Raw genomic sequence first — 13,311 nt, 5'->3', positions numbered from 1 at the left:
CTTAGGCATAGAAACTATTGCATCTGGTGTTCATCTCACTCTGGTGTTCATCTCACGCTGGAAATAAACTTGTATCAAAACAAGTCATCATGACGCTATCAAAAATGGAAAAAAATATAAAACTTGTTTAACTATTTTGGTCTTAGCTAAGCAAAACCTATTATCAAAGATAACAGACACAAGGAATATTCATAGCATAATTTTGCAAAAATTATTAGTAATGTGATGGTTTATTACTACAACGAATGGTAGTGATTTTTAATATCAACGTTTTTCGGCGCCAAAGAATAAATGAGCCGCGTCGTGAGAAAACTAACTTAGTGCATTTGCGACCAGCATGGCTCCAGACCGGCCTGCGCATCCGCGCAGTCTGGTCAGGATCCATGCTGTTCGCTAACGGTTTCTCTAATTGCAATAGGCTTTAAAAGCGAACAGCATGGATCCTAACCAGACTGCGCGGATGCGCAGGCTGGTCTGGAGCCATGCTACTCGCAAACGCACTATGTTGGTTTTCTCATGGCGCAGCTCTTTAATGATTCATGACGTAATTCGCAACGTTGACAAATTTTGATGTTCCAAATACTAGTAGGTGTACGTATATTTAGTATTATTTAACAGCTTTGCGAGCAAATATTTATGCGCATATAATAGGACTGAATTGTCTCTGTCAATCTCTTCCTTTCTTGCAACCTGCATGAACATAAAGACCGATGAATCTTTTACTCAGCTTCGATTACAGCTTTCCTAAAAGGCTTGTAAAAGTCGATTTATTTGAATGTGATAAATGGTTCAGTTTGAAAATCTCTCTTGGTAGTTCAGAGTCCCAATTATCAGTCACCATAGAAGCAGCCAGTCGACCAATCTCGTCACTCGATTTTGCTGCGTAACCGTTTCCACCAATAGCCACGCCCAGTTGGGCATGTACCATGTCTATATATGGACGTGCAGTAGGCGTTTCCGTTATAACACAACTGTCAGCATGCCAGGAATTGAACTTAACTCCTGCAAGTTTGAAAAAAATGATCATGAGAAAAAAATCAAACGTACACACTAAACAATATCAGTATATATTGAGCCATCATTTGATATATTTTATTTACAGACTCATGTTTACATATGAAAGCAAAATCTTTTACCTAACCTCAAATAACTTATTTTGCATGCTCTTTACATTCTTCTTGCATAAAAACCTGGGTTTTTTTTTCACCTGATCCGTCCATGTATTAACGGGAGTGAAAATCGTGTACAAAAAAGGCAGTTCACGTGCTGTTAATACATGATTTTTATACGCCCGTCTCTGAAAGAGCGGGGCGTATTATGTGAACACCCGTGGGGGACGGGCGGTCGGCGTCCAAAGCGTGTCCGCTTTCTAAGTCGAACTGTTTTCATCCGATCACCAATTTGTGGGCATAATATCTCGACCAAGTTCGATAACCACCCAAATCGTCCCAGGCACTCTTGGATTATGGCCCTTGAATTAAGGCATACAATATTAACATTATTACCTTTATGATACGTAACTGAATATTTAGACGGGCGTGTTTTTTGACAGTCTGGCACTCTTGTGTTTTTTTTTAATGCTTTGCCAGGGACGTATATGCTCAGATCAGACAGATGGACATCTGGTATCTGCGTCTTGTTTCTTCCACAATAACATCATTTTGTAGCATAAAATATGCAATCTGATGGTATGTTTTGAGGTATTGGTTACCAAACCCAACATACCGGAGAATATTCCTCCGGCCAATAATCCGGTCAGATTTTCTATATAGAAATAAGAAGGGCATGTACACATTTTACTTAATAACAAAATTTCAAAAGTAAGAAGCCTTAGGTGCAAAAATATTACCAAAGTTCAACATTTGATTCATCACACGGTATTTCTAAATTAAATTTTATCTTTATCATGAAGTTTTGATTCGTTCCTAACATGATGTTTAATGCCATCATTTCGTCATTTTTTCCGTTCTATTTTTCATGTAAAATGTGTAAAAATCTCATACATGCGTTTCTTAAAAGCAATTTGTTGTATAAAATCATTGATATGAAAACTTAGGTGCAATTGATTTCCTACTCTCAATGAATTTATCTTTTGAATGATATTTATTTCATTTTTGTAAAAAAAAATTTGATACTTTCTCAGACGGTTAATTTCCACTGATTTTGAAGAATAATTAACTTCAGTGCGAAGTTGTTGTTGTAGCGTCATATGCAGACGATATATTAATGTCGCGTGAACATGCGGTATCGAGGAACTACCCACCGAGTCAACAGTGTGCTTACTAGCTTCTCACTCTATTTACTCCCTTTCAAACTGAACATCGGCTCCATTTTTGTCGAGCCCGCTTGCGGAAGCGAAGACATAGTCGTCCAAATGGCTGTTCGGTGTATGTGCGTGCGTCCGTCCGTCCGGATTTGTTTGTCCGGACCATAACTTTGACATGCATGGAGCAGTCTTGTTTATATTTGGCATGAATGTTAACCTCAAAGAGATGGAATGTCATGCGCAAATCCCAGGTTCCTATCTCAAAGGTCAAGGTCACAGTTTGAGGTTAAAGGTCTTGTCAGATCTTGTCCGGCCTATAATTTTGACATGCATTGAGGAATCTTGTTTATATTTGGCATGAATGAGACGGAGTGTCATGTGCAAACCCCAGGTTCCTATCTCAAAGGTCAAGGTCACAGTTAGGGGTCAAAGGGCGTGCTCGACATGTTGCCCGTGGGCATCCAGTTTTCGATAAACGTGAATGTATTTAATCGCGTGTAACTTGTGCGAATGTTTGTTTTTAGGAATCATAGCAATGATATTGGGAAGTATCAGTCGATGATTAATCTCTAAGAATTCTTGTAAATTTTGAAAGCTTAATTGTCGCACTAATCCATACACTAAATAAGTGTTCGTACTCAAAATAACTTGAATGTAAAATTATTATTTTTCAAATTGTGTCCCTGTTTACCGAATTGTTAAGTAATATGCAAAATTATGGGTAATGTAATGTTTGTGATACCGAGAAATGAGAAAAAATCGTTAAAAAAATGTTGATTTATGGGCCCCGGTTTTGGATATCTAAAATATGTTAATCATTTCCAACAACAACAGAATGGGAATTAAAATTGTACCAGAATCGTAAAATAATCACATATGAAAACAATACTTTTAGTCTTCGTGTTATGTTTTTATGCAAGAATAGCGACAATACACGTTTGTTCTTTGTGCATTAACGTCTGCCGAAGCCCTTGGGATTACTTTGTGACCTCGAACTTCATTTTCGGACACAAACATTCCCGGGGGCTTCTGCAGACTTTAATACACAACACAACACGCATTATCCATACACAGTCACTTTTCATTTTCAAGTGCTAATTGTTCAAACTACAAAAAATTATTATTAAATATTTTTAACCTTTAAACAGTGAGGCAGTAAATTTGGTCACGTGTTCAGCCCATACCGAATCCCCTTTTTCAAACCACAGCTTCACATCGGCCAATGACCTCATCTGTGCAGCACAGGCACCAAGGAATCCAAGTTTTATGTAATACCGATCTACAATAGAAGTATAAAAACCTCAGTATTATTTTCCGCCCAGATATAATAACTAATGCATTCACGCTCTTCTCGCCTGTTTCTATGTCCATATCTAGTGTTAAACTGAACAAGACATCACTACTGTAGTAGCCAGGCAGGATGTGTTCACCATCAAGCTTGTGTGATATACAATTCAAGCAAAGTCCTAGAAATTAAGTGATAATGAGATATATCCCATGTCTCCAAACCGTAGGATGATTTTTGACAATTTTGACAGTATTTCAGTATTTAGCTCTACAATATTCTAAGAATAGTTCGAGCTATTGTACTCACCTCGGCATCAGCGTTGGCGTTGGCGTCACACCTTTGTTAAAGTTTTGTATGTAAAATATGTAAAGCTATCATTTCAAAAGATAATAGGTAAGGGTAGATTTCTCGGAAGCACAGAGCACTAAAACACAGCCTCAGAGCCACGCATTTGCGAAGTAGGCCCACAACAAAAAGAAACTGTAACGGAAAAGTATTAAAGACGGGTTGCTTCAAAAATCTAACAAGTACATATAAATTTATGCCAATTTGAAATATAGATAGAGGGGGAGGAAGTGGTAAGGGGTAAAAAGTGGGGTGGGGGAGGAGGTTGAAGGGGAAGGTAGAACAAGGATGAATATACAAAGGGAATGCTACGTTCCTTAATCACAGTCATACTACAACGTAAACCACAATAGAGCAGACATTCATGTACCAAAGATAAACGCAACCACACCCAACTAACTAACATAGAAAAACAGACAAGTAAGATACAAGAACACTGTAGGGCACCGCTTTAGACACACACGCACACACCTATAAGCAGGAAAAAACAATCGTGTACCGCCTTAGGATTCCGGCAGCCAAAATAAAGGAAGAGGGGTGGGGGGGGAGCACGAAAACTAATTCATAGTAAAGGGGGAGGGAATGCCAAAGAAAACGGGGAGCGCAAATGCAAGGGGAAAGGAGCAAATAGCTCTATAATAGTCCTATAACTCTGACATGTATTTTGGCCAAATTATGCCTCCTTTTGGACTTGGAAAATCCTGGTTAAAGTTTTGCATGACTAATGCAAATATTGATTTGAAACTTCATGCACTGGTGTCTTCAAGGTTATAAAACTAGGCGAAAGCATCAATTCTCATAACTCTGACACGTATTTTGGCCAAATTATGACCCTTTTGGACTGAAGTGAAACTCTACAGATATTTTAACATTTGGGGTAATAGTCCTGCTTCTGGAAAAACAATTCAAACAGCCGAGCATTGGCTGTCGTACGGACAGCTCTTGTATCTCCAAACACAGCTGAGTAAGATGGCAAAGGCAACTGGCGGCAAAGAACCTAAGGTACCCAGCTCGTTCCAGTAATATTGACCTGTTTTGGCGACAACCTAGCAAAACCAATTTCTTGATGCTTATCATACAAACACTTTGTTCTGCACAAGTCGAAAAGTTCAAGAGTCCATATTGACCAATACTTGGTATGAAAGTACAAACTTCCTTATCTTTGTTTTATTTCCATTACAATATCTCTTACCACAAGGAGCGTTGGCAAAATATAGACTCTACAATCATACAAGACGGCATTTTTTAGGCTAATCATGATTGTGGCGATTATAAAGTCATTAATCTATTTCAATAAATATATTAATTTACCATCCGGGTATTTTATTGGCGGCAGCAGGTAGAATGAAATGTCGTCCTCGTTCGCATGTGAGGGCGGCAAATCCCAGATGTCGTTCGAGCGACCATAATATATGACACAAGGCATATCCCTGAAGAATCATACACTAAGAAATATACAATCAGTAATCATACATTCATATGAAAGACTTTTGTAGACATTCTGGTGTACATTTTCATTAAAATACTGCAATATTGACGTCACGTCGACATATTATTTGGCGCCGATAAATTAGCTACAACTATCGTATGGTGTAACACGTAATTTGCACACTCACTGAATCGATAATTAAGTGCGCAAAATAACACATTTAGATATCTACACTCCCTCCTGCGCTTGAATATTATTGAAATCCGAAGTTTTAAAATAATAACAAGAGAGATATTCTGACCTTATTGTTCGTATCAGAGTTTTACAGTTTATAGAGGTGTTAAACTGGTGCCAAATTACTTTGAAAACTGGCCTGCGGATCTGCTGCTGTCAAATCAAGACATATTTTAACATATGCAGTAGGGGATTCTGTGAAATTATTCTGTGAAATTATTCAATCAGATTAATATATGTTAGTATATATAAGTGACCACACCCTCTGGCGATCATGTTTTTCGGACAAATCTGATCAAATTTACTACTTTTGTTAAATGTCACACGATGAATATTTGTGAGAAACTAAAAAGGAGCGAATAAATTCTGTCCAAACAGATTTTTTTTTATATTCCCAATACATACATTAAAGGATTAAGTCGGAATAATATGAACAATCTCGCTAAAACACAAGGACTATTTCTGCGAAATTATTTTTAAATTGGACCAACGGTTTAGGAGGTGTATCTTGCAGAATTTTCTTTTCATAGCTCAAATTGGCCAAGTTTTTAACGAATCAGAATCAATTAAATATTATTGGCAGAGTGTCATCCGTGAAACATTTCCCATGAAATGAACAACAGTTAAGGAAAAGCAATTGTCTGAAAATGTTCTAATAAGAGAAGTCTTTGAAAGTGGCCCAAGGAATATCCAGGACAAAGTTCATCGTTTTCAAACGAATCATCTCTGAGAAGAAAATGTTGACGGACTGCGAAAGCTCACAGTCGCTCACCTTGAGCATGTTGTGCCCTGAGACTAGTGACTAAAACAAAAGGAATTGCTTGATATACGTTTTTCTTTACAATTGTCTGAAAACAAAATTGTTTCATGAAGTCAAATATATTATTCTTTACTTACTATCTTACATCGATTTGTGTTGCTGTGTATTATCTTTTCTTCCATTTCTTACCTTAAAGTCTTAACATTCGTTTTTTCTACTTCTAATAAGGACACGACCAACGGGCTAAGAATCTGGTCTGGCTGAAACCCTGGCAAAAGATTCCTGAAGGTGGTGAAAGCTCCCGTCGCTAACAGAACCTTTTTGCTCAAGATTGAGCGCCCTCCTTCCGTCTTTACCAGCATTGCATAAGACCCATCTGATTGGACAATCCGAGACACATCATTTACAACGTCATCAAATATTGTGCATCCTTGTTTAGCTGCCATTGCTTTTTGTGCCTCAACAATTCGTCTTGGATTTATATAACCGGCCTTCTTCATTTCAATACTGCCAATTGTGTCATCTCTGAATCTTAGATAAGGGAATCGTTGATTTAGTAATTCGTTGTCCAAATTTTGCATTCTAATTCCGTTTCTTAAAGCTACCTCGTTTGTTTTCTTCAAATAATCTTCTCCACCGATCATTAAGTTTCCTACTTCATGGTAGAAATTTATACCTGTAAAATTGGCTCAAGATAAGAAATACGTAAAACGGTTTCTGAATTCAACTTGGAGCTTTGTGCTAGTAGGCTACAGAACAAGTCTTTAACTTCTTGTAGATTTTACTACGTAAACAACATGTTTTAACTGTGGTGTAACAGCTACTAAAGGTTCAGGTTACAGTCTACCAATTCAATTCCTTATTTATTTCATATTAATAACAAAACATTCAGACCTCATTTTTAGCACTTTACAGCATTTCAATGATATGAAAACCATATATGCTCATTTAGTATAACATGTCTTCTTATCAAAAATAGAAAAATATTGACATGTTATGTTGTATATAAGAAAAATAATCTGTTCTGACAAACATCACCGTCTAAAAATGCCCCCATGAAAACAGCCGTTTAGCAATTACGCGTAGGTAGACATTTTTCGCAAAGAATAAAACTTATTCCAAGAAATTTACAATGAAAATGGTCTAGATCTATTCTCAATACTATAAGCAATAAACATAAGCCAAAAATTTAACTGTCACCTCATCATGTCACTCATTATACCAGATTTCATCCATAGCATGGAACAACATTTTGGACTACTTCACATGTAACACTGAGTAGTCACTTCCGGTTTGGTGTAATCCGTCCTTCACACTATTAAACAACAACAACAACAACAACTGTTCTCTATAATAACTACTATTTAATATTGTACTAAGTTCTAAGATAATATATACATGAATGTCTTTCTTCATAATTGTCCAAGACAGTTCTCTAACATATTCTTAGTTATTAACTTCTTCAACATAAATACTTCAACTTTAATTGCCTCGGTCCTAATCTAACTAATTCATTTTGCGAGTATCGAACATACACATCTAACCTAACTGAGTATCAGAATGATACTAAAGTTCTGTCTCAAAACTTCTGCTTATGAAAGAAATGACTCGTGACTTGAGTCATGCGGCGTGATCAAAAGACTGGGTGTTTATAATTACTCTGTCATTTATCCAGTTAGTCAGTTGTCAAAACGATTAGTAATTTTGAAACATGCATTGCTGGACAATGCATTAACTGGGCAATATAATGTAACCTGTCATTTATTGCACATGACTAATTTCTTGACCGGAAAGCTAAATGTGAAAAGGAATGCGAAATATATTCTTCAAGTATATGACTAATTATTGACCGAAAAGCTACTGGTACTGATGATAAACCCGGACAGATGATAAAGTCGACCACCTTGGAAATATTCGATTGCAATCGGTTATTTATAAAATTGAACACACCATCTAATAGTTTCCACTTAAAGCACCAACTGGTGTAAACAAAAACAAATATTCTGTATAAATAAATGAGGCCACACCAAATTGATTACTTGGTCAACGGATTTCCCGCTCCATTTTTTTTCAAAATCTCTACAAATATTTTTTTTGAAAATCAGCTTCCTCTCGCTTCAGTTTTTGCAGACCGATTTCAAAATTTCAGAGCGGGCGTTTTTCACTGTTTAGGGGCCTTATTATCACTGTGAAGCAACAATAATTCATAAAATTTAATACTTTTAATCATAATTGTCCATTAAAACACCAGAAGAACATGTTTGAGGCTCTGTGTTGCCCCAGTTTGCAAACCTGACAGCCGAAATGACAGTTAGATTGTGTAAATAAATCATTGAAAGATCATTAGAAAGAGTTTCCGCAGAACATTTTTTTCTCAAGATGAACATCAATATCTCATTATTTAAAACAGTGTCCTTTAATAATGGCTGGTGATTAAAACAACGTTTTGCTGCAATCCTTAAAATTATACACATATATCAGCAGTAATTTGGTTGTACTTAAATAATGAACAGGCGGTATAATTCAGTTTGGACTTCACATACAGTGTTACATCATAAATAATGTATTATTGAAATAACTTTGATTTTAAGGACTGGAACATTGCTTCTATCAGCTATGTAAAATGAACACAATTTTCTTGCGGAGAAGGAACACGCACATGGAACTTTATTAGGGCAAAGGAATCCTAAAGAGCTTACAAACTCACAATCCAAGAAAACATGCATTAAAGGCTTACTTTTTTATTTTTCAAGTAGAGTTGAAAAACAAGAATATTGTATAACTGTTTATAGATCCTTTTTCAGATTTGTTTAATGGGTACCATCAGATCTATTTATCAAAAAGAAACTGAAGATGATAATGCATTTATTGTTAAGACTTGCATCATCTTTCCTTATCTGCCAAAGTTAAATGTGAAATCAAAGAACAACAGAAAGTGCAAAATTTGTCATTGAAGTGAATTCGGCCATCAGTGGATGATGGATTTCCTGGTATCTTGTGAAATTGCATTGAAAGTTGACAGACACTATGATATATAGGTCATGAGTATACCTAATGTACTGGTGAGGTGATTGCAGTATTTTCCATATATATAATGATTTCTGCTATACACTACATGAGAGTAACAGCTTTCTTATTCTTATGTAGTGACACAGAATTTATGGCAAAACCCTTTATGTGGCCAGCGTACTGGCTTGCCTAGGATAAAACTTAGCAAACACATTAGATCTGTACACTAGAAATACGGTCAAATTGCCAGATTTTCTTGTATCCGCCTGTTGTCCCTCCAGTTTGTTTAAATGTCTAAATATTTGTAATGTATTTTGGGAACAGTTTGTAATTAAACCTTCTACATTTCAAAATCTTTTGTTCTTTTATGTATTTTCAAGCCATTTTGATATGTTTTTGCAGTGCTTGTTGACTTTTATGACAAGGTGTTTTATTGTTTTCTTCAAATCGCTCCTCGCCCGCTCCAGAAGTAAGTGAAATCGAAAAACAAATATTTTTATTTTTATTTCGCTCGCTCGCTCCTAAATTTTTTGGAAAAAATCCGATGACCAAGAAATTAATTTGGTGTGGCCTGACTTACATTTATTTGTATAAAAAATATTTATCCAAAATTACTGGGGAAGAGGGTGTTTTTTTTTTTTTTGCGCATGTTCACTGTCGAAACATGAAGACCTGACATTTGGTAACTTTTCATTACTTGATCAGGAATGACTGTTGCAGCTTTTTGGGGAAAGTTTCAATCTAATAATGCCAAAAAATTTTTGTAAATGACAAAGTGTTCGAATTTATCATCAGTCAACGTTCATACAGTGCCCATTTTACATACCCCTTTCAGGGCCTCACTTCGTGTGAGTTTGCTTACTAAATATAAATTTGAATTATGTAAAGCTTTCAGCAAAGATTAAGCATTGTTTTGATACCGACCATTGATTACAATTTGCAGAAATAAAATAGTTGCAGGTAAAAAAAAAATCTGTTCGGGTTTATCATCAGTACCAGTATGATCTGAAAAGAATGCCTAAAAAGTATTTGGTATAATGGATTCTTTAAACCATTATACCACATAACAACCTGCTATTCTCATAGTCGTTGTCTTCTTTACCTTTAGCCTGCTGCCGGCAAGTGATTCTGCCTTTGCGACATGTGCAGACCAAGATCAGCCTGCAAGTCCGTGCATGCTGATCATGGTCTGCACTATTCGCTATTCAGTCAATGAATTTACAGTGAGCACCCCTTTGAATAATAAATAGTATTGCCCAAACTGAATCATGATTGACCAGTCCATTAAAAAAATTTAGCAGGCTAATGGTTACTTATAAATCTAACTTTGAAAAAATAATTTGGTTACTGTCTAAAACTGCTTTTAGTTACTGTCCAATAATATAACATTTAATATAGTTCTATTTTGTTTCATCTGGTACCGGTACTGAAGTTTAAACACGAAGCGGTTAGGTTTCCGTTTTGCATTTTATTTTTATGGCAATGTACCTCTTGGATACACCAACTTAATTTGTTTTAGATAAGAAAACCATTAAGATCACTTACCAGACTGTTTCTCTAGATCTCGGTACCTTTTGATGGATTCCTGCGCCAAATGCGACCATACAATATCCTTGTCTTGACATCGTGTGATTCTTCCTTCGTCGTAATAGGATCCATAGATCTCACGTTTTTCTTCGGAACTTCTTTTCTGCAACGAGCAACAAATTTCAGTATATCTCAGGATTTTACAAACATTTCGTTTAACAAGAGTGATTCACTTGTTCTTCACTTTTAACTAGTATACCACACAAATTGAGTTAACCTCATGTTTTCTCATACGTTATGGCCACTAAAAATGTTTTTGATGAATCGGATGCATTATCTTAAGGTTCATGTAAAGTGTTTGGACACCACCCCTCAGGTGAATTTTGATTTTGGAAATTTATTCTTCGAAGACCGTTTCTATTTATTATAAATACACTGAATTGTTTAGAGGAAGTTGGGAATACATTACACAGAGGTAAGCTTCTTTGAGAATAAGTATTTTGTCTAAAATTGCAGGTACTTCGACCGTCACGGTTCTATTTTGTAGAAAATATCAAACTTTTTTTTCAAAAGTATTTTTTCTTTAAATACGTTTTGTTTGTGTCTGTAACATATTTATCTAGGTACTCCTAGTATTGGAATACAGTTAACTTACATATTTTCTGAAATATAGGAGTATTTTGTCATTTTGACAGCTCTACTTGCACTTTCGTTTTGCAATTTTGGCAAATTTTTTAAATGTAGATGTATTGTAGCAATTTTAACTCTGGGAGTACCTGGAGAAATATGTTAGGCACACAATAAGTAAATACCTAATGTCAAAATATTTTTGAAAAAGAAGTTTGATATTTTTTACAAAACCGAATGTGGACAAGCAAAGTACATGTCATAAAAGAGAAATATTATTGTACCGAGCAAAACAACCTCTCTTGAATGACATGTCTACTCCTTCTGAACGGTTTGGTATACAATGTATGCAAAACAAAGGCCTATGAGGTCTCAAAACATGAAACAAAAATTTACTCAAGGGGCAGTCTCAAACACTTTACATGAACCTTAAATTGAATTACAGATTTATTTTATAATATTGCTGGAATTTACGTTACTAGTTTCTTTAAAAGTGAGACATAAATTATTGAGACCTCGCAGATGTCTTTGTGTGGGCTGTTTTGCCTAATTGGCCGGCAAGGCATTCAATTTAATAAGTGTATTTTGTAACGGTGACTCCACAGAACATCGTTGTTATCGCTAGTGCATGTGATCCCGATGTTCACGCGCAAATACTGGCAAAAGTCAGTATCAGCACAATCTTCTGACAGCCGTGAGAGGGCAGTTTTTAATAATAGGGTATTGGTGTATCAGTAAAACTTATGCATGTACTAACCTTTGGTTCTGAAGGTCCTATCAAGCACGTGTTTAAACCGGAAGTAATGGAAGCATGCCGGGCTGCAGCCGATCCAATCATTCCAGCCCCAACTATACATAAGTCGTACATTGTTTATAAATGCACATGAATATTTAAATTAATTTATTTGAACACTGTTATCAGCATGTGACTTTGATATCAGCTGACCGGATCCAACCAGAATATACCGGTATAATATACATTTGTACTGGACAGTAGATCAAAACAAACCGTGTCTTATTAAATTCCATATCTTTACAGCTACAGGTATATATTTAATCACTTTACGATTCAGGCAACAGAAGTAGGTATTTATTTATCACATTTTTTTTGATCGAGCGAATCGCCAAATCATGTCAAAAACAGAGTAACATCCGCAAGCACATTAGTAGCGAAAATGCTGTATCTAGTATGTAATTTCTGAGCAGTGATAACGGGTTTTTGGCAGCGATGTGTTAACCTAAACAGAAATGTCGAGTGCGGTTTTCTAGCTCAACAAATCTCACTGACTGCCATCGAATAGTCTGCAATGGTATCCGGTCAGCGAGAGCGTCAGTCTTATACAACTCCCACAAGGTTAGGTTAGCAAATTAGGAGTTTATATAGCTTTACGGGTATTTGTTCTACCATGCGTAGGTGCCCTCATATAAGCTTTTGTTTTCAGATTTTAGTAAAGTCTGTACTTATATTTGAAAGTGGGTCAGTGTTTGGTCTTCTAGGAACGTCCTAGCATGAAATGCAGGCAAAAAACCGGATTGCCAAAGTAAACCAAAAGTCGATTTTCACACAGGCAGGTACCTGTAGAGAAATGGCGATTTTTAAAGGTAGGGTTACTGGCCGTTTCGCACTTCTATTTGAAAGTGGGTCACTGCTTGGTCTTCTATGACCGTCGTAACATGAAATGCAGGCAAAAAATCCGGGTTGCCTAAGTCGACCCAACACCTGCAGAGAAATGACGACTATAAAGGGTAGAGTTTCTGACCGTTTCCGTACTAATATTTGAAAGTGGGTCAGTGCTTGATCTTCTAGGCCCGTCCTAGCATGAAAT

General features: G+C 36.2%; 1 protein-coding gene across 1 annotated transcript; it reads right to left on the bottom strand.

Annotated features, from left to right (window-relative positions):
• Positions 1-188: 188 nt before the first annotated feature.
• On the bottom strand, positions 189-12,398 carry LOC123565756 (uncharacterized). Its single transcript, XM_045359545.2, has 6 exons — positions 12,243-12,398; positions 10,877-11,021; positions 6,512-6,998; positions 5,211-5,329; positions 3,405-3,545; positions 189-1,002 (listed from the first exon to the last, which is right to left on the bottom strand). Exons 1-6 carry the CDS (start codon positions 12,351-12,353, stop codon positions 734-736), a joined length of 1,272 nt encoding a protein of 423 aa, XP_045215480.2. The 5' UTR covers positions 12,354-12,398; the 3' UTR covers positions 189-733.
• Positions 12,399-13,311: the final 913 nt, after the last annotated feature.

The sequence above is a fragment of the Mercenaria mercenaria genome, chromosome 8 (assembly GCF_021730395.1).
Source record: "Mercenaria mercenaria strain notata chromosome 8, MADL_Memer_1, whole genome shotgun sequence".
Taxonomy (NCBI): Eukaryota; Metazoa; Mollusca; class Bivalvia; order Venerida; family Veneridae; genus Mercenaria; species Mercenaria mercenaria.
This window is presented reverse-complemented; position numbering and strand designations above follow the sequence as displayed.

Coding starts and splice junctions, on each gene's coding strand:
- LOC123565756 (XM_045359545.2), bottom strand. CDS start 12,353: ATGTACGACTTATGTATAGTTGGGGCTGGAATGATTGGATCGGCTGCA. Junction 5,330..6,511: donor ACGAATGTTAAGACTTTAAG/GTAAGAAATGGA, acceptor ATGATTCTTCAG/GGATATGCCTTGTGTCATAT. Junction 3,546..5,210: donor GCCAATAAAATACCCGGATG/GTAAATTAATAT, acceptor CTTCTATTGTAG/ATCGGTATTACATAAAACTT.